This window comes from Elephas maximus, chromosome 4, assembly GCF_024166365.1.
Source record: "Elephas maximus indicus isolate mEleMax1 chromosome 4, mEleMax1 primary haplotype, whole genome shotgun sequence".
NCBI lineage: Eukaryota > Metazoa > Chordata > Mammalia > Proboscidea > Elephantidae > Elephas > Elephas maximus.
Window position 1 is genome coordinate 86,775,131 of NC_064822.1, and position 22,458 is coordinate 86,797,588.

The 22,458-nt window shown below is 40.2% G+C and overlaps 1 protein-coding gene across 2 annotated transcripts; it reads right to left on the reverse strand.

Annotated features, from left to right (window-relative positions):
* Positions 1-7,803: 7,803 nt before the first annotated feature.
* On the reverse strand, positions 7,804-19,247 carry PTHLH (parathyroid hormone like hormone). 2 transcript variants are annotated; one of them, XM_049882718.1, is made up of 5 exons: positions 18,995-19,247; positions 18,627-18,652; positions 18,323-18,451; positions 12,196-12,618; positions 7,804-8,029 (listed from the first exon to the last, which is right to left on the reverse strand). In XM_049882718.1, exons 3-5 carry the CDS (start codon positions 18,424-18,426, stop codon positions 8,020-8,022), a joined length of 537 nt encoding a protein of 178 aa, XP_049738675.1. In that variant the 5' UTR covers positions 18,427-18,451; positions 18,627-18,652; positions 18,995-19,247; the 3' UTR covers positions 7,804-8,019. The 2 variants fall into 2 exon arrangements, with proteins under 2 accessions (XP_049738675.1, XP_049738674.1); XM_049882717.1 differs by lacking the exon at positions 7,804-8,029 and adding an exon at positions 10,532-10,810.
* Positions 19,248-22,458: the final 3,211 nt, after the last annotated feature.

Below are 22,458 nucleotides of genomic sequence, written 5' to 3' on the forward strand. Positions count from 1 at the left end.
AGCCACCTACAATTTATAGTTTTAAAACAGCTCCCATAGACCCAGGAGCTGATAAACCAGAGGCATTCCCTCCAGAGTCTAGACTGTGCATAGTTTTCTGCTAAAGAACACATTTTCTCCCTACACTAGGAAGACAAACAACATGTATTCACTAAACAAGGGATGCAGTATTTGAAGGAGGACTATTTCCCCTTCTAACTCCAGGTGGTACGAGCAGAAAACTTACTCAAATTTGGTTGCAGTAAGTAATCTATTGGTTCATTGAAATAGGACCTGTGCCTCGGTTGTCTCTTTGTCCTCTGGCTTAACGCATACGAAAAACTCATTGCCATCAAGTCGGTTTCTCTGGAACAATAAAAAAGCATTCCCACCTCACCTTGATGTTACACATGTATAACCCAGAACCATTTTTGGAGCTCTTAGCTCTCAGCTAGCAGAAAAGCCCTGTAATTTTATCAGTACAAAATATATTGCATATACTTAAAACATTAGAATCTTGGGGTTTTGTTTTAGATTACCCAAAGTTAACTGGGCACTGGGTTTACTGGGAAGGTTAACTTTAGTTCAAAATAGATATTATTTATGTACCACTTGGCTACAACAACACTAAACGAGTATGAGGGATTATTCTTATTGTCGTTATAATTACACTGAAAGTTGATAGAAGCTCTCTGGGATTTGCCTTAAACTACAGGCTATGTTGAGTGCAAGGAAATGCAAATTCCAATTCCAACCAGTAAGATGTTTTGAGAGGATCCAATCACTTTCAACAAATGAGTTGTATTTACTAGCCAATAGGCTACTACTAGGAGTCCCTGAGTGGTGTGAGCAGTTAAAAGTGTTTGGCTGCTAACCAAAATCTTGGAGGCTTTAGTCCACCCACTTCCATCTCAGAAAAAAGACCTGGTGATCTACTTTCAAAAAATCAGCCATTGAAAATCCTGTGGGGCACAGTTCTTCTCTGACACACACGGGGTCACCATGCCTCAGGGTTGACTTGATGGCAACTGGTGGAGGCTGCTACCTGGACAACTCTCAAAGATAAACATGAACTCAATATAAAATAATGGTTAAAAACTTATAAGGAACAACAACAACAACAAAAAAAAAAACATAAGGAGAAGCTGGATTCAGCAGTCTCCAGAAGGAAGTAGCGTGCGTACTGCAGACCCAACACTCCAACTGTGGAGAGCAAGACTGCCAGTAGGTTAAGGTAATGTGTTTTGACTTTTACTTTTCACTCTAATTGCCTTTTGATTGTGACACCATAGGAGAAAGTGATATCAGGACAGAGCCAGACAAGCAGCATAATAGTTATCCAAGGGAGAGGGCAGAATTCAATCTACCTTTAGGGTCACAGAGTAGCCTTCATTGCTAGGGCACGAGAATCCATGTGATTCTCAGAAAATGTGGAACAAACACAACTATAGTGAGAACTATATCCAGTTGTGGGGACATGGTCTTGTTGTCTAACACAGTAAAAGGTAAAAATATACCCCCCTCCCCACCCATTCAGTGAGTCAATAAAGTATGTTCAGCCATTACAATAAGATTTGTGTTTGCCTTTGGTCAATAAAATATTTTTTAGGCATAGATTTCTTTCGAAAATTCACTTAATATAAAATGGAAAGATAGCTTTGAACAGAGCAGAATTTTTTGCAATAAGATTAAGTGCTATAAAAATGCAAGCATATATATAACTGATTTAAAAAGGTAGAGCTTTAGACTTTCTGAGGGAAATCTGGGAGAATTCAACTTGCTTTAGCAAACAGTGCTTTCAAAATCAAGTTAAGCCAGCTCCTTGAGGAGCTGCCCTATTATCCGCAGCTGCCCTTCCTTTCAATCCCAGGCTGGTTTCCAAAGGGAGAAAAGCTGAAAATAAAATCAGGCCTGGGCTCATTCTCTCCACAGCGCCCCCCGGTGACGAGAGACATTCTTCTTCCTGAAATCAAGTGGCTCTCAATGGAAATTCTTTCTTTTTGTCCAGGTGCTTTAAACAAATAAATAAGTAACCCAAAGTCACCCAGAGATGAAAACCTGTTGAAAAGAAACGATGACGGCACATTCATTGTTCGCCCCTGCGTGGGCAGTGTCTACAGGAACAGGCTGAGTGGGCACACACATCTGTTAGCTGGGGAAATAATTAACTGCCGAAATCATTTCTGACTGCTTAATGAAGGAGTGAAACTGCTCCCAGTGTGCCAAACGTCCACAGAGAAGATCAGCACGCTCCAGGGACGGGGGGAGGGAGAGCGAGACTTGGAAAAACTGAATATTGGAGTTTTGGAGCAGGTTGAGAGGTAACAGGAGGGGAAAGATTTCATCTCTGAGGTGGTCCCATTTTAAATACGTTTTAGACTCCTTACAGAAAGTGGCTCTCTGTATACGTTTACACACCCGCCTGCCAGCACTCCCGCATCCTGCTCTGCCGCCCTCCTTTTAAAGCAACAGCTGCTCATTCATGGGACTGTGCAAACACCTGGGCTGCTGGGCTGTGTGTGTGTATGTGTGTGTGTGTGAGAGAGAGAGAGCACTGTATGGGTTCAGTGGAATATAAGGTGGTAGGATTATAGTCAGCCTTCGAAGATGCCATGAAGAACCGAAGCTGTTAAAATGATGCCCTCACAGGGAAGTAGAGTGAAGCAGGGTTGTCTCAGATCTATGATTTCACTGAACTTGCTCAAAGCAAGAGAAAACTAGTTTTAGCAAAGATATTTATTCTGAGCGAGGCTTTATTGCAACATTTGCAAGCTGTGGCATACGTAGTACAGACTCAGGAGTCAGATGAAGTTCATCTTGAATCCCAGCATGATAGTTATCCGAGAGAGAGGACAGAATTTAATCTACCTTTGGGTTCACAGAGTAGATTTCATTGCTTGGGCGTAAGAATCCATGTGATTCTTGGAAAATGTGGAACAAACACACTGTGATGATCACACTACTTACCAGCTATGTGATTTTGGGCAAGTTCTCTAATCTGTTTAAGGCAAGGTTGCCTTATCTATAAAATGGGATAGATAGTATTATCTGCTTGGAAGGATTAAATGTATGGAATGAGAAGGAAGTAGTAAGTGTATAATAAGCTCAGTGAAAACAATAAATATCTCTATTTGTTGGTTTGACTTTATACCCATTTATTATTTCTGATATACTTATAATGTTATGAAATTTCCAATTCTTGAGGAAGATGGACTCTCTTACTGTGTCATATATTAAAAAAAAAAATCCCGTTAAAAATCCTGTCTGCTTTCTAATTTCACCTGCAGATAGCCGTGATTTAACTCATAGATATAGTCTTGTATCCTACATTGACTCGAGGGTTCTACTATAACTCCAGATGAATGAAAGAAAGAGTAATGTGAATATAGAATTTCTAAACCTAACATGGCATGGTTTGTTATTGTTTTGCATTTATTTTGTAGAACGTGGACCTCAACAGAGCCACTTCTCAGCAGTTTTCAGTGATAACCCAACCCAGTGAACAGTCACCATCAGTTACCTTAACTCAAATGGAAGATGATGGACTATTTTGCTTTTCAGGCCCCAAAACAATGTAGATTTGGCAGGGAATAGGAGTCCCCATTAAAACAATCCATTCTTCAGGCGTGACACGTTTTATATTTATTCCAATTTATAAATGTTTTCTAGTTTGGAGGAAAATCTAAGGGAACTCTCTGGAAGCTGTTTTGAAGTTTACATAAACTGCAATTTGAAAAGCATCCCTTACACTTTGAACTTGTAAGTATGAGCGTATCAGGAGCTTACACAGAGTTGTGAATGTTCTCATCCTGATGTTGAGTTGAGTAGCTTTGGTTGGGAGCTGTGTACATTAATCTTCTGTCAACATTGCAGTGTGCTTCTTGTGCACAACTAGGCCCTGTGGGTAACTTCTGTGCAGTGTATTCATAGGAAGAAAACCTGATATTTTAAATTCTCCTCCCTTCCTCTGGGAGGTTGCTGTATACTCGACATAAACCCTTACTTCTTGTGCTTCCAGGGCTGGGAGAGTTCCTATTAAAGCAAAGGCTGAAAAACAAAGGCACTCTGGTCAAGAGTTGACAACTTAGAGCAGTGATTCTCTAAGCCTCTCTTTATTGGCTTGGGAGACTGAAATTGTCAAAACTCAGATCCATCTCCTACCTCTGGCAGACTTTTCTTTTAACTCTGCTTTTCAGTTGATTCATCCAAAAAGATGAAAGAACTTTTAAATTCTGCTTAACAAATAATTACTGTACACCTGCTCTGTATTAATGCTATTATCTAGTGTTGAATGCTACATACTGAATAAGACAAGTCTCCTATCCTGAAGAAGTTCACAAACTGAAGAACACTGGCATGTTGCGAGGCATATAACTTCTCTTAACATAGTCACAACACAGGATAACATAATGCACCTTCGGAATCTTTAGTAGCTATCAGCGTTTAATACCTCCTCTGAAATGACCAATTGAGTCCTTAGGAGTAACATCATATGGCAGAGTTTTGCTAACTGTGTAAGAGAATCTTTTATAATAGTCTTGTTCTTAACATCTTCTGACTTATCAAATGAAGAGAAGTGGCAAAAACGTGTGCTTTCACCTTTTATTTGAGGAAGGAGTGATGACTATGGTGGGAACATTTCCTGCTTAAAACTCTCAATAAAAATACACACTGTTTACAGGTGAACACTTGTATCTTTGACACTTTGTTCTGTCCCCAGCTGGTTCTGGTTTTCTATGGACTTTGTGGTCCAAGGAGGAAAAATAGCAGTTAAACTGTAAACTACTGTTGTTTTTGTTGTTAGGGGCCGTCGAGTCATTTCTGACTCATAGCGACCCTATGTACAACAGAATGAAACACTGCCCGGTCCTGCACCATTCTCACAATGGCTGTTATGTTTGAGCCCATTGTTGTTGCTCCTGTGTCAGTCCCTCTCACTGAGGGTCTTCCTCTTTTGCACTGAGCCTCTACTTTACCAAGTATGATGTATTTCTCCAGGGTGTAAAATACTATAGAATTAAATTATAGATTATCTTCAAGTTAATACCTTGTGACAGTGTGAGTGTTCTGGGAGTTCTTATAAAAGGACTTGCGAGAATCTATTAAATCATGTTTCAGTGTGTGTTCAATGAATTAGCTAACTGTAAGATGGAACGGAAGTCATACTTGATACTGTTATTGTTAGGTACATTATATAGTGTATTAGAGAGAGTTTTTGAATTTTAAAAAGGTTAACTCCCTTTGTACTTGAATGGTAGATACAGAAAGGTAAATATATGTAGTTGCTTTGCTCAGCTGAATAGACAAAGGAAAATTAAAGCTGAATTCTTAACCATCAAGATGTATTATTATGCTTTTCTCTAAGAAAAGCTTTAGTGTCTCCTTATTTCTCAGATTGATGCTGCCTGTATTTCCAAACTAATTTTTGCAACAAGGAAGGACGCCAAAGTTTGCTTTAGAGATTTTGAGAATGACTAATTTCAGCCCTGATCTTGGTTCACAATGGAGCCATGAATATATTAGCCGCATTATGAGCACAATACTTTACAATGTACTGGTTTTAGAGTGATGGCTAAGAGAATACAGAGGAAAGAAATAGTTTTCACACGTATCACTAGTTGTTTTTTTGAGATGGACTCCACAATGTCCACAAATGTATATTAGTTGTCTGATTAAACACCAAATTTCTGTCTGAGTAGCCTGAGGAAGGTACTTGCGTGTTACCAGATTAGATTTTATTTTTTTCAATTCAAGAATACCTAGTCCGACTTGCCTTTATTTAAATTGTTACTGCTTTATGAACATAATATTTAAGTCAAGGATAAGCCATATTCACTTGGACTGTAATTTTCCAAGAGTTTATTTACATTTAAACACTTATCTTTAATTATATATTTTAGTTTTTCTTTCATAGAAATTGACGATAGTGGGCCACAACTGTTTTGAGCTTCCTTCACCTTCCTGCTCTATCCCTTATCCCATAACTTTACTCCTTTACTGCTAGAGGATCTAAGGTATTAGTAAAGGCAATGAGTGCATCCATAATGCTTTGGGGAGAATTGATAGCTACAAATCTCCAAATTTCTTCTCCCCCCTTTCTTTTTCAGAAATGAGATTCTTGTGAAGAAAAACTTGAGGATGACTTGTATTCCAAGGTGAATGTGATACTTCCTTGTCCCAGTGTCCAAGTGTTTACCAAACTAGTGTTTAGAAACAGATTTTTTCAAGTGAGTGCCTTCTAAGGATTTGGCGCAACCTTAAGATTTAGGGTTTCAAATGGAGTTTTGCAAAATGTGGTTATATGTGTTTTTAAAGCATTCCAAACTACTTTCTCCGTACAGGTATAATAGGGCTTAAACTTCTAAACATTCCTTCGGCATAAAAACCAGATCCAACAAATGCATAAGTGAAGCTAAGCACAAATTCTCTTCTTTGTTCACTGATGTGGCTTCGAAAATCTTACCAAAATATAGTAAGACAGGTCCTCTTTTGAAGGCTATGGGACTCAAGAGAAAATATGAATTAGTCTGATCTTAGCATATTCCTCCCAGAAACACTACCCTAGTCACACCCAGCCAGATGACTCTCTCCTAACTTTCTCTCCTTTTCTGAAATGTCCATAGAATTTTGGATCATGTCATAAACCCAGCAGTCTCTTAAACTGGGAAGGTTAGTTGTTTCAAGTATGAGCCTGTAAAATCTACCCACTGGCGTTAGAGAGCATTTTACTTCCTGTGCATCCCACAAACATCTAGCAGGATGTTGCACATAAAGAGGATACTTCCTAAATATGTGCTTGCTGGGTCCATAGTTTTTTGTTTGGTTTTTTAACTGATGTGTTCAGAGCTGCCACTAGGTAAAGAATAAAATTCTGTGGAAGGAAAGATGCTTGTGTTTTCATCCCAACACAGAGGTAGGAACAACTAGGATGATATCAAAGGAAAGGGGCTCCTATATGGTATTACACCCACCTCGGCCCCAAAAGCTGTGATCTCACAGGAATCAGCTGGGATATCCCAAACTTTGAAGGCTTTTTGAGTTGTCACATAGCTCCCAAACCTGAGTCTCTGTTCTCTGGAAGAAGCTTGACAGCAGAATTCTCAAGGAGCTCTTTTATGCTTATTATTGCTGTTACCAGTAAGAACAAGATTCTTCAAATTAAACTTCATATGTGGTTAAAATTACTCCTTGCCTTCAAGTTCCTGACCTGTCTCTCCACTTCACCCCCGTCCTTTTTTTTTCAAGCTCAGGTTGACTCACTGGACTAAGTTTCTTTAATCCTTTCTCCTGGCTTCTCTCTGCTTTTTTCCTGCCCTCTCCTGTCTCCACCTCAAATTGAACGTACTTACTAAAATGATGTCTAGGTAGTTCAGCCATTGTATTGACTTTGCATGAAAGATTAAACAAAATACATTCTACGCGGTACTTAACTAAAGGCTAATATGAAAGTGTTGGAATATGTACCAAAATAAACATATTAAGCTTGAGACCATTTTAAAATGCAGTTAAAAAAAAAATTACATCATGTTCCTTCCACTAGAAATCTTAAAGGATATAATTCACCCACTGAGTCATGATGTAATTAGATTACATTTTATTAGACATTCTTTACAAATTTAATATACTGCTATTTTTACATGCACAGAGGAAAATCAGTTTAATTATATTTAGGCATTCATTAAAATTAACCACAAAATAGGGACACTTTATTGTGTCATTTATCAACATACTTGATATGTATATCTAAAGTGCATTATGTTACAAAAAATATAGAAATTCAGCAGCACCATGATACATTTACAAAATAAATACATCAGTCGACAAAATAAATTATGGTAAATGTGATAATAATCATTGGATTAGCCTTGGCAAAAAAAAGTTATTCACAATGACCAATGTGCAGTTTCATAGAGCAATGGGGGAGAGTTTTATTCCAATGCATTTACAGTATTTACAGACAATAAATATTTCTAATACTTTCCATATGTTCACTATTACAGAATCCTGCAATATGTTCTCTGAAGGCCTCTGCTGAAAATTTCAATGCCTCCTGCAAAGAGAAGGAAGGGGAAGAAGAGGAGAAAGCTGGTTAATTCTCCTTACAAGTGAAGGGACATAAAGGGTATAAATTAAGGAACACAGAATCACAATGTCAAAGAGATTCAGGAGATTTCTTATAAATATCTCCTACAAAAGGTACCTGTGGGATCTACCTATCTCGCCAGAACCTCTGTTACAAACAGAGTTGTAGACCAGACTAAGTGATTAACGTGGTACAAAAGCAAAGGGGCCTGCTTTCTAATTATCGTCCGTCAAAAAAGGAGACCCTGTGAAAGTTTTCAAAGAGCTGCCAGCTGGCAAGTTTGGTAAGAGAGGGACAAATCTGAGATATGGTGGGAAATTTGTAGAAATCTGAGATTTGGGTGGGAAATCCATCATCAAATACACCTTTATTCCCCAGTGACACATGACAGGCATGATACAAAGATTGCTTATTCTCTTCAGGCTCTCATTAGGCCAATCCCCTGCTAAGATAATAGGGTGTGGTGCGTGTAGTGAAAGTATGTGACTTTGGGTAAATGTTGGAAGGGTGTGTAGTTAAAAAGAGCATGTTTGGGATGATAACTGTCATGTACTTAAAAAAAGACAAAAGAAAAAAAAGTTGCCTTCATGGCTGACTCATGGCAACCCCGCATCTGTTTGTTTTATTACTCAGAATAAGGTACCCCGTTGGGGTTGACACCTTTCTAACCTTTCTGCGTTCTGTGATGACAATATCTTAAGATGGGTCAGCAGGCTTTCCTCTGCTTTTCTTTCCTGTTTTATCTTCTCTCTGTGTTGTCTGTTTCAGTGGATCTGTATTGGTTTCTAGGGAAACAGCTACAAAATGGAATTTCATTGGCTATGCCACTGCATTAACAGCCAGGGTTGTGGACAGAGTTTTACATGGCAGACACGTATGGGTGTGAGACCTAAAAAAGAGCAAATTCTTGACATTTAGGAGTTTTATGTGCAGCCTGAACAAAGAAAAGCAAGTTGAGCATCTAGGGTGTTTTAAAGTTTTAAGAAATTGACTGCTGTACCAATGGTTCTAGTTGGAATGGTGAAATAGCTGTTAATTGCAGAGAAAAGAAAAGTTTAAGATTAAAATTTCAAGTGGTGGGGGAATGTAGATGGATGTTATGAACAAAACCAAAAAGGCCACAAAAATCAATAATTTTCATACTGTACTTATTTGAAATTGTTTTTTGATACTAAATGGTATTTAATGAATTGAGTTTAACAATAACACAAGCAAGGAGAAAATGAACAGTATTTTGTACAATTATTACCTCAGAAGGAAAGAAAAAAAGAGTAAGTTAAAGGACCAAGGATTCTTTCAATTATCTTTCATCTTGCCCAGCCTGTTTGCTTGCTATCTTTTATCCTGATTTTTTCTTCACCAAAGGCACATACTGGAATAGCAAAGTTAAAATATAACATGATCTAAAAGTATGTATGTATGTTTTTGTGTGTGCACGTATGTGCATGATCACACTTCAGAGTTCTAGCTGAAAAGTTTTAACAATTAATTGTCTATTTCTAAATCAATATTTACCAAGGCAAAACTATGTAATTTCAATTAAATGAGTCCCATTGTATCTGGACATCTCATTTGCAACATCAAAAATTTCACAATGTAATTTCTAAAATTTAAAGCTATGTATTTTTCACTGAACTGTACATGTGAGAGGAGACAGATAATTTTAACTCAGTAGTTACTTTAAAAAAATACTACATATATTATAATAAAGTTCATGCTTGCCATCTCATCAGATCTCTCAGATAATCAAGTAATAATGTCAATGTGCTAAAAAGAAGACATTAATAAAAGACTGCTCTTTGATAAAACTTTAAAATCGGTATTCTGAAAAGATTTTATTTGAATCACAAAATTTTCAGAGCCCATATGTTCTCATCAATACACTACTAAATTCCCCCACTCTTCCCTGTACCTCTCTGTGGGGTTGTATTGGGAGAGTGCCAACATCTGGCTGCCAAACAATCAGTGCTTTCCATGAGCATCCCTTATAACCAAGGAACAGAAAGCAGAAACATTCTATTTTTTTATTTTTCAGTCCTAGGTCTGGATTTGATTAGGCCACTGCTTAATTTTCACTAGACCTACTTTAACTTAGGAGCAGCTTTGGGCATAAGAATGGACAAGTGCTTATTTTCATTAATTCTCTAGATACTTAAGAGCATTGCAAATTTTAAATGAATAAAATCCTTAGGGAAGCATTTATACTTCTATTAATATAAGAGTTACTTCCATAATTAACTATATATATAGTATATATGTATATATATGTATAGTAAGACAATTAATAAAATCAGATTCTAGCAAAAAGTAGAGTCCTTGCATTAGGTATAAATATATGCTATTAGGATCATATCTTAAAATGCACTGAAGATATACAGTGAGCCAGAACTTATAGGGCTTGCTACCCCTTACAGAGCTATTAAATATCTGTAGTGAATAGGTCTTTCACTGTGCTAAAGTTTTCTCTAATGCCACTTGCCCCTTGACTACTGAAGCTGTACTTCAATTGTATCTAATTGCCATTTTATATGCTATTTAATGAGTTTTGTCAACTTAACTCAAAGAGAGAAGTGATGGCAAATAAGTTCCAACTCTCCTTTGAAATATCACTCTGTAATCCTATGTCTACCAGAGTCAGTGGAAAAGACTGGAGAAGTCACAGGGGGCTCTTTAAATAATGGGATCATTGGCTGCGTATGATGCGTTCTTGTGTTGTTTTCCTCTTTCAAACCCCATAGAAGTGCTGTACTGAAAAGTAAAAAACAGAAAAAAGATCCTATCAGTAGAAATGCATGTAAAAAGAAGTGCCAATAAAGCACTGTTCTGAGCATCAGGAAACAGGGAAATAAATTCCAGTTCCGAGGACTGATTATGTCCTTGCTCAGGTACTTAACAGTGGAATGCCTTGGTTTCCTATCTTATAAAATGAGAGTAACACTTGTCCCCTTTTTGCCTCACAGAAACACACACACGCATACACACAGCAGGTACCATCAGAACTAGATCTAAAAGCACTAAAATAATAAGTTGCAGTTTATTGGATGTTTAGTATATAATAGGTTTAACCCAAGTAATCATCTTTAATCTTCACTCAATCTGATGAAGTTGGTACAATTATTAATCTGCATTTAGCAGAAGAGAAAAGTGAATCTTAGAAAGAGCAAGTCAAGGGTTGTGACTGGAATAAGTTTATACCCAAGACTTGAACCTAAGCTTTTCAGCTCCGAAGCCTATGAACGTAATCACGACTTGATCTTTGAACTGAGGCTAAACAAGCCATATAAACTTGAGGTTTTATTATTCCTACTGCATTATCCCAGAAAAATTATTTCAACTTGCTAGTGAGCAAATGGAAACCCTGGTGGCGTAGTGGTTAAGAGCTACAGCTGCCAACCAAAAAGGTCGGCAGTTTGAATCCACCAGATGCTCCTTTGAAACCCTATGGGGCAGTCCTACTCAGTCGTATAGGGTCGCTACGAGTCGGAATCGACTTGATGGCAATGGGTTTGGTTTGGTATTAGTGAGCAAATAAATGCATGAGAAAAACTTATATACTTCTCAAATCAACACTTAACATTTTTTAGAAACCATGATTTTTTTTTAATACACTGGTAGGATCCAGAGTTAAATCTATAAGTATGAATGGCTGAGAAATTTTTATCGTAAGATATTGTTCTATAGTGTTTCTAGGTATTATCAAAGCAGAAGTCTTTCATATTCTCTCTTCAAGTGAAAAAAGTAAGAAATGAAAAACTATCACAAGTGGGAAGATGTAAGAATAGGGAAATCAATATACTTCTTTAGCAAACAATGAAGATGATCACTAGCTTCTGAGGCTTAAATAAGAAATTAAATTATTTAGCAGAGTGGAAATGAATTGGTGCTGGGGTGTGGGATGGTGGAGAAAGACAAAGAAGTTGTAAAATGTGAGTGTGGGGGGTGGAGGAGTGTTACTACTTCTACGCAGACAATATCCTGGGTCACCTTGGTTTTATAAACTTTTAAATTGTGGAGCAATTGGTACAGATGCTAAAGGGGAGAAAATTCTAGGTTTGTCCAAGTCAAAGCAGAAGGAAGATTACAAAACCCAGCCGAGAGCCCCAAGGAGAGGCTATGGGCCAGAAAAGTATTACCATAAATTGCTCTCCAGCGAAGTTGCGGAGATGTCAGACAGGTGGTCCCCTTCCAGCCGACTCCCAAGTACTCCAGAGTCTAACCAGGCAGATCGAGTTCGCCGTTTTTTCTTTTCCTGTTCCTTGCGTTTCCCAGGCTTGCCTTTCTTTTTTTTCCCAGGTGTCTTCAGTGGCTGCTCTTTATATGTCTCCACCTTGTTGGTTTCCTGAGTTAGGTATCTGCCCTCATCATCAGACCCAAAACGGACAGGGTGGTTCTTTGTGTTGGGAGGAGGCTTGGAGTTAGGGGAAGCCTCTGAGGTAGCCCTGATTTCAGCTGTGTGGATTTCTGCAATCAGATGGTGAAGAAAGAATCGTCGCCGTAAATCTTGAATGGACTTTCCCTTGTCATGGAGGAGCTGATGTTCTGACACAGCTCTTTTGCTTTAAGGAAAAATATCAGGAGAGAAAGAAAATAAATTTTAGTTGTTGGCAGAGACAATAAAGACATGAGTAAACTCCTTTAGTTTGTCCAAATACAGGGTAAGAGTTGCAACAGTAGCAAGCTCGCCTTAGCGGGGAGGGTTAGAGAGTGGAAAGGCAAGAGCGGGCAGTTAGGAAACTCTGGCTGCCGGTTCTTTCCCTCACTAGGTGTGTGACTTTGGCAAGAACATGAATGTTCCTGGGCCTTATGTGCCTCATCTGCACCAAAGGTTGGAGTTGCATCAGTGCTTTCTATGCTCCCTTCCAGATCTGAAGTGTTATGATTCCATTATGCTATCAGGAACGGACAGAAACCACTGAGCTTTTCTTCACAGAGCCTTTCAGAGTTCTGTTGAGGAAATAAATTCAGAAGTCCAAGCTCAGCAAATAAAAAGAAGGCTGATTTTACCTGAGCACTCTCCCCCACCCCCATACACACACACAGTTCCCACATTAAGAAAATAATAATAAAGAATCTCGAAGAGCAGCAGCAAGCTGTAAGAGTAAGGCAAACAAAGGCTGAAGGATGAAGTGACCAGGGAAGCCTGTCTAGAAAACCACCTGACTAACAGGCTGAATTTTAACATGGTATCAGACTACCAGCTACCAAGAACCTATATTTGAAGGTTAGCTGTCAGAGAGAGAGAGAGAGAGAGAGAGAGAACTCACATTCTTCTGTAAAGTAGTAGGTGGTCTCCTTAAAATGAGTTTCTTTGTGTGTTTAAATTAAATGAGATCATTCTATTCAATGATTCAAGTTTTTTTTTTTTAATTTAGAGTTTCAGAGGGTATTTAGTAATTCTTTGAGAAATTAACTTTTCTGCTTCCTCTTTTTGTCTTAATATGCTTCTAGGAACAAATACGAAGTGATTTTTCTTTTTAAACATCACTCTGTTGAAAATACAGTGAAAAAGAATACGCTAATTCTCTGTCAATTCTTTTGGGTAACGCCTTGACTCTTGCTGAAATGTTCATCCAGGTATTCTTTTATTATTCTGCATACACATTATTAAGCATATTTAAGGCTCACACACATTAATCAGTCATACCATGCCTTAACCCTGCCTCACCCAACTCCAACTGCTACCATTCAAATGACCCTCCAAACTGGCTCACTTTCAAAGGTACCTGAGGGCATTTCACAGGGCTGTATCCCAAGTATTCTTACTCCTCTGACACATGGTGTCTGAGTCACTCATTGCCTTCTCTACTGTAATGCCTTAACTCTCTGAGAAATGCAAAAATAACCAACATTATTATCCCCATTTTAATAGACAGACATAGTGAGGTTCAGAGTGATTAAATGACTGGCCCTTGGTCATACAATAAGAAAGTAGCAGAACCAGGGCCCCCAAAATGAATTCTTCTGATTCTAAAACCAATATTGGCTTTTCAACCTCCTTTACCCTTTCTACTGCTGAAACTGAAGCATCTTATGTTGAGGGGACAAGAAGGGAAATGCAAAGGGTAACAAGGCAGTGGTGGGAACCACAACAGGTAAATGAACAGCAATTGATCAGTTTCTTTGATGACCAACCTTACTGACTCGAGCAGTGCATTTTCCTCACCAAAATAGGGAACTAGGGTTCCTAGAGTTTGGGTTCTCTTTGAGGGGTGAGAGATTGTCTAGTTATACTGTGAGCTAAAGAAGAGAACAAGAGATGAAAATATGGTCATCGTTGCCCTGGATCTCATAGCCAGAATCCCAGCTTCCTTCTAATATTTTAGCGTGGGGCATGACTTTAAGCCATGTAGCGTGTTTAAAAAAGACATTACTTAACGGAAAGGAATTTAACAGGAGCTTGGTTTAAATGAGCCATGAAGGAGGCTCTCTTCCTTTCTGAAGGTGCCACATGTGACTAGATTAAAATTCACTTGCTTTGTGGTAACATTTTGTATTCTGGAAACTTTTAATAATCTAAAAATTTGATGCTTTGGTATAATGTATTTATGTCTCTAATAACACTTTGTAAGAATAGGACAAAAAGAATAGGACTGACATAATTGCATATTTCACAAGTACTGCCGTTTAAAAGTAACTTTTAGCAAAATATCCCATTAAAAAGAAGTTATTAACCAGGGATTATTTATAGTATTGGGCGCTTTTATTTCTTTCTCGATTCCTGGTAGATGCCCAACCTATCTACACTGCTCCAAATTTATAATACAGTCCAGTCTAGCTTAACTCTCAGCCAAACTTTTAATGGTTTGTCTGTTCTAATCAAGCCACCATTGCTCATGCCCACTCTGACTGGCATGCATCGCTTTGTCGTCCCGGCCAGCCTGTCAACTGTGAGTCACAGAGTCCTCCTAACTTAAGCACTGTACTTTCCCAGGATGGTTCTCATGGGAAAAGGAGTGATCATTCTATCCTTCTATTTTTTAAAAAGCCTACAATATGGCACAGCTTTGTCCAGTTTTAAATAGTACACTTCTTGTGAGGCGCAAAGCTTTCCTTCTGCCTTCTAGGGGTAATTGTTAGTATATTACAAAACACAAATGTTCTTAAATGCTAAACTTAAAATGCTGATAGTATTTCAAAGACTCCTGCATTTAAAACATTGTGAAGAATGAACGGCTGAGTGGGAAACTGAATTAGAGGAGCAGGAATATAATGGTATTTACTATCATGAACAAGGCATAAGGTCCATAGGGCTTTCTATGTATTTCTAAAATAAGACATAATCTGACACAAGTATAAATGGCTGGCAGGCACGAACTAGATATACGTAGGTGGTGAATAATAAATTCAAATAAAGGAGGTTTTTAAGTTAGATAACTCTGGAACACTAAGTTGTAAATATGGCCTCAGTAACAGTCTGTTACTCTGTATGTCTGTAAACACTACATTGCATCATAGTTCACATGGCATTTATTACATACCTAAGCTCTAAAACCTGTTGCTGTCAAGTCGATTCCGACTCATAGCAACCCTATAAAAGCTCTAAAACAGAACAACAAGTATATTATGCTTTATGGACTCCTTTGAATTTTGTAAAAAAAAAAAAAAGCAAAACCTGGAGAAAATGCTTATCAAAGATAACTCTAAATGCAGTCAAAACATAGCTTTAAAGAAAAATGACTCTCTAGGGAGTTTCCAGGGGAAGTTAAATTTCTAAGGAACTGTCAAGGAACACAGGGAATAAACAGAGGAATGCCAATCCCTCTTCCAGCGCAGGAGGAAGCAGCACTCTTGTGCTGATGCTAACCTCCTAGGCCAGAACTCTGTGTTTGAGAAAAAAAAGTTCTGTGGTACATGGAAGAGACAGGGTTAGGGTGTTAGAGTTAAGATGACTCACCATAAGTCCCTTCCAACCCAAATGACTCATGTGAAAGTTATGCGTTTCATTAAGTGGAAGAGACCCAGTCTGGCTCCCAAGCACATCGGCCAATGATGTTTTAGGTTTCTGAATATGCTGGGGTTCCCTCTCTAGCTTAAACACAGACATCCACCTGTCCAAAACCATGTCCATCTGCTTCACTTTCCAACTTACTCATGCTCAAACCCTATTAATTAAAGTCTTTTGGACTAACAAGTTCAAAAGATTCACGGCTGCTAATTGCCTCCTTTTGCTTGGTTTAGGCACTGTAATTGTTGTAGTAGTTCACTCTCCCTTAAAGGGTAGCCCCTAGTGAAAAAAAATCTGTACTCCCAAAGCAGCTGCCCTATTACTTGGTGTGAAGAATAATTGGGGAGTAAAATAGTTTGATTGCATGTTAAAATTTCTCTCAAGAAACTAGCTTGATTTAGTGTAATAGTAGACTAATGTTTTGTCTACACACAAAATTTACTGTTACTTGGCAGCAATGCAAAAATAATCACTTGTTTTTTTAAACTCCATTTGGCAGTAATCGTTTGATGAAACATCTTCATCTACTGATGATTTCAGCCTCTATGAAAAACCATGGCTGTAATGTGATGATCTATTAGCCATTAGCTGTAAGAATGTTTTGTGGTAGCTTTATAACTGTCTGCTGAGTGTGAGTGTTTAATGACAATATTATATTTCACCCACAAACAAAATTCTAACAGAGTCTCTGGCTGCTGAATGGTTTCTGATGTGGATTTTGCAAGGTGCACCAAAGAAAGAGTTAAAAAGAGCCCTTAGGACAACTTAGCTCTATTTTTATGCAACAACTGTGGATTTAATCATAGTTCATTTTGTTTCTCAAAAGAAAAACAGGTATTTCAGAAACTTTAAAGAAAAACTTTAAAGAAAAAATTGGCTCTGCTCCAAGATAGCATTTCTTAGCCAAATAAATACAACATTTAACTGTGTCTTTAAATATGCAGTCTTTACCTATATTTATACATGGATTTTAAAGAATTGGATTTAACACAAGTCTCAAAATGAGCAAAAAATCTGAAGAAAATGTTCAGAAATACATTCTCAAAACGTTGATTTGAAGAATACAACGCAGCTTTCTCTTTGGTACAATGTTCTACACAATTTGCCTTAGGAGATTCATAATAGATTTTCATTTTGGTGCCAAGGCTCAGACATGTCTAAAATAATTTCATTTAAGGATTTTCTGCTCTAATAATAATAGACCAAGGGCATATATAAAACAGTTGCCTTTTTGTACACCCTCGAGAATTTACAAGGAAGCGCTATGGACTTGATTGTAAATATTAGATATTACTATTTTTATTGCTAGTGTAAAACTTCTCCTTAATTCCTTACCCGGAGTCAAACTCTTCTCAGTTCTTGAACTTTATAGTTTTCCCATCCTGAACACCAAGTCTGCAGTTTAAAGATCACCCAAAGATGGTATTGCACACATTAATGAACTGCTAGGTCCAACAGATTTTTAATATAATGTTACTTATTGCTCTACACCACTTTTCCAACTTTTCAGTCATACAATATCTCTCTGGTGTGGGTGGATATATGGTTATTTCAAAGTCAAAATTATCCTTAAAAGAATCGCTGAGAATACCAAAATGCAAGTTTTCAGTCTGCAATGCAAACATTGAACTTTGGGTTAAAGAACAGCTAGCAATAATTCCAAGGAAAAGAAGTTTCCACTCCTAAAATTCATTTTGAAATCAAGCACTCTAGCGTCCCTGAACTGTATCAATACCAACACTGGAGTTGTGGTATTGCAAAGTTGTTACTACTTTATTATATAATATGCCTTCATTATGTAATATGGTCCCAGTTTATATGCTTAAAATTACATCATTCATAACAAAATTAGATGTGAGGTTTTTGCTTTTCACAAACTGCCACCCACATCCAGTATGTATACACAAGTGCACAGAGACATATGTCCCTAGATCCTTCAGCTTCCTCTGAGTGATCCAAATCTCTTGTAATCTGCAGAGTTTCAAAACCTTCTCAGGTCCTGAAAAAGTAACTTTTCTCTTTCACTAGGGGCAGAGGATCTTTGTCTAGAGGAGGTTCTGTAAAATACTCCCTCTTACGGAAACCCACATAAAACTTATCTCCAGCCTGTCTCTCCCAGAGGTTCAACCAGTTCTCCCGCCCGCTTTGGGCATCCAGGTTCAGCCCCCGGCAGGTAGCCGGATTGTCTTGATCTCTAACCCGGGCGAGGTGCATCAGTGACCGCTGCGAGCCCTCGGCAGCGCCTCAGCGTGGCGGCCTCTCCCACTGGCCTCCCCAGCCCTCACCGGGCGCCCTGGGGTGCACGGGGCACTTACAGCCGGCGGCCGAGCCCCTCCAACGAGCGCCCAGAGGAGGGCACAGAGTAACTCAGCAGGAACACTGCGACGCTCCACTGCTGAACCAGCCTCCGCAGCATCATATCCTCTCGCTCTTGCGACCTGCAACTGAATGGAAAGGGGTCCAAAGTGTCAGTCCAAACTCTCCATCTCCCCGCACTGCCTCCCTCCCTCCCTCCCTTTAGCCGGTTCTCAAATAGCCTCTACAACATCAAGGGCATCTCCCAAATTGCAAAGAAAGAAAGAAAAAACTTTCTCTGGATACTACTGTCTCAGCACTTACTTATTTAGGAATCAGCTACTCCAACTCTGCTTTTTCCAAACCACACAGGCAAAAGGGGACCAAAAAGAAAGAGAGAGAGGGGGAAAAAAAAAGTCAGAGGCGCTTCCTCTGAAATAATAGCGAAAATGAAATGGCTTTATATATGCATCAATGATGAGTAGTGTGTTTACACGTCTCCCATAGCAATGTCTAATTAATTTGGCCAGCAGCTCTCCGGGGTTCGTGGAGCAGGATTAGCCCCCCCCCCCGAAAGAAGAAAAAGTCCCTCCTCCCTCCCCCCGAGTCAGCTTCTTCGAGAATCTGGCCTTCTGTCTCCAGAGTCCCCTGTAGCGAAACCCACATGTATATATACATAGCTGTCTGTCTACCTCCTCGGGTGGGCTGGTTGCTTCCGGAAAGTTGATTCCACACACCCTGAGAACAAGTTTCAAGTGTGTGTGTCGTCGATCGGGAGGGCCAGGTGGCAGCAAGCGCGGGTTAATAGCGGCGCGGAGGGGCGGCGGCTGCCAGAGCGGCAGGGCAGCGGGGGTCCGGCTTCACTGGCTGGGAGGCGTGCTGGCCGGGCGGCACAGGTTGGAGGCGAGTGGAAAGCAGAGCAGAGGAATGTTCACACGCTCAGAGGCAAACCTGCCGAAGAAGTGAGCGAGTCGCAAAGAGGTGGCGCCCTAGGAACGCGCGTGGGGCGAGCGAGGGCGCCGGCGGGCGGGCGGGCGCGCGGGGGGCGGGGGCGGCGACCGGCGTGAGCGGGCCCCGAGCAGCCGGAGCGAGCGGAGGGGCGCCCTGAGTCGGGAAGGCGCAGCAAGCGGCAGAGGTCCCCACCCCGCCGTCTTGGGTTCTGCCCGTAGCCCCACTGATGCCCCACCCCGGAGCTCGGGCACGCCGCGCCGTCCCCCCGGCCGGGGGCGTGGGCGGACCGGCTCCCTCCCGCCCAGCCGGCGGGCCGCGGCCCACACAGCGAATCCGGGGAGTCGGGGTCCCCGCAGCCGTGCGGACGGCCCTGGGCAGCTGGTGCCCGCCTTCGCGCCGCAGCAACTGTGCCAGGCAGGCGCTTGGGCGCCGAGGCCGCCGGGGGCGGACGGGCGAGGAGGAGACCAAGGAGCTGGGGCCGGGGAGCGCGGGCTCCCGGGAGCCTCGGCGGAGAGGTCGCGAGCCGTTGGCCTGTGGCTTTAAGGAGCCCTAAGCCCGCCTAGGAGCTCGGGGCGCGTGATGGGAACCCTCCTCCCTGAGTTTTTCCTGGGATGAACTGCATGAAGAGCATCGGCTAGGGAAGGGAGTTCTTTCGCTCAGAAGAGCAAAAACAGTTTCAGACTTCAGGTCGAGATAGAATTTCTTGCTTTATCAGAACAGCTGGGGACATCTGGAGCCCGTCCAAGAAAACCCGCGCAGATGACGGAGACTCCTTTTTGAAATGCGGAGGGGGACCAACGCTCCTGGGGCGCGCATACGACCTTTTTCGCCAGAGACAGGAGTAAAACTCACCCTTTCTCCGGATACCCTACTCTGTTGTCACCTCCCCTTAGTCCCCTGTTACTTATTCTAGGACGACTTTGCGCCAAAAGGTCTCTTCAGCCCGCAGATGCGGAGGAACAATCGCTGTATGCTGCTTTGCCTCGGAGAGGCGAAGAGAAAGCAGGGGGTTCTTCCCAAAAGTTATTGGGCGGGGAGGAAAGACTGCTCTGAATTACGGGGCAGTTTTTTTTTTTTTTTATCATCTAGGAACGGATTGAAGCGGATGTGGATACCCGCCCAACGGGCTCCTCTATCTTTCTGAAAAGGACGCGGGTAGTTGGGAGCCATTCAAGGAATGTTTGTCTTCTAGACAGGCAGTCCTGCTGGTAGGTTTCTATACTTGCTGGAAGGCTAGTGTGATTCAGAGATTTGGGATGATTAAGGGAACCTGACCTTTATCAAGTCTGGCTTTCCGGCTGATGCTCCACAGATTTTACCATGGGTGGGTGAAATAGCGCCCTCTCACCGATCCTCGCTCATCTCGGCTCTCTTTCCCCCCATTCATGCAACTAGCAGTTAACATTTGCTGCTTAGTTTTGTGGGTGAGGGCACCCCTTCTCAGAATCTCCCATATCCCTCACTTGAAAACTTTAAACTCCATACTTTAGAAAGCTTGGCTTCTCCCCTCTTAAAAAAAAAAAGTCTGGGAATTTCCACAACTTCCCTTGAACGTTTAAGAATGTCTAAATGTTAGACATGTTTGCATGGCATGAAAGGACAAAGAATCAGCACTCAAAAGTGTCAGCCTTTGAATCTCTAATACATTCTGATTTAAAATAAATTCTTTCCAAAAAATACTCAGGTGCCTTAATGCAATCCTTAGATCTGAAGGAGGGAAATCTGTGAAAAGTAAATCACAAATAAGCCATTTAATACTTACAATTTGTTCAACATTAAAATGATGATATTTGCTTCCACAATAAAAATTCAAAGCTGCTGAGCCACGTTTCAAGCTACTAAGGCTTTTAAAACTCAACCCTCCCCCAATAAAAGGTTAAAACAAAAATCAAATTGAAAATATTAAATCATTTATGCTATAAATTCACTATACTCTGAGAATATTAAAAATTAAAGACAGACATCAATAGGCTGCTTTGATTTATGTTGCTTTTTCTACTAATTAAACAAAATTGACCCCCTTCTCCCTCCTACTTTTCTTCCCCCCTCCCTTCTCTGGCATTAATGGCAAAACTGCTATCAAATATTTTTAGAACTTTCTCTCCTCAAGAAAAAGAGAAAAAATATATGTAGGCACAGGAAAAATAGTCTTTAAATACTTGGAGTACTGAAGTTTCCTCTTAATTTATTACTTCACCTTTTTCTTGATTTACAGTCTTCTCTGCTCTTTTGGCCAAAGGGAGATCTTCTCAGCAGTCTCTTCCAGAAATATATTTTTTGTTTGTTCTTCAGAAAAGTAAACTTAAGTCTTAAATGAGTGAAAAGCTTCCTGTAAAGAGCCTTTTCTACTACCACCAAAGGCAATTATTAGAAAGAAGGTATCTCTTCTAAGCTGCCCTGTTTATTACCTGCAGTAGAAATTCTCCTCAATATATACCCAGGACCCTTGCTGCCTTTCCTGAAAAGGATGTGTTCTGACATCATAATCTAGCTCCCAATATAACTGAGTAACTTCCATGATAATGCTGAGAACACATGACTGCAAATGAGACACACCAGGAGGCTCCTTTTTTTTTTTTTTTTTTTTGAAGCTTAGGAACAGAAGCAGCGCCAATAGAGACTGAATGTTTGCTTAGGCCTTGCTATCACGTAAATGCACCTTGGCAAACAAGAGGATTTGAAGGCCTGCCTTTAATCTGAAGTATTTCCATGTGAAGACAGCTTGGTATTGTGAGATCTACACCTACACGAATGCTTAGCCCATGAGCAAGTCCCAAATTTCCATCTTCCTATCCCCAGTGACAGTATTATATCCCAGTTTTTAAAAGAGGCTCCTAAACTTCTAAATGGGCTTTTACACTTAAATTCCTGTTTAAATAACCAGTTGATTTATATTTCCAGGGATGTCTCCTTTTGCAATTAAAAAAAAAGAAAAAAGAAACTAGTGTTTATGTTTAGCTTCCTCATGTTTCTCCCTTCTTTCCTCTTCAGCCCAAAACAACAAGTAAACAAATACACAAACCAGAAGAGAGTACCTATAACTCTTTAAACAGTGCACCTGGGCTCGAGAAGTTCCTTACTTTATTCCCAATATAAACATCCAGATTTAGCATTTGCCAATCTGTAGCTCCAAGCTGTATCTTTAAAATCCTATGAAACCAAACAGTGAAACTGGCCCCTTCTCTTCTCAGCCCGTTTTTGAGGT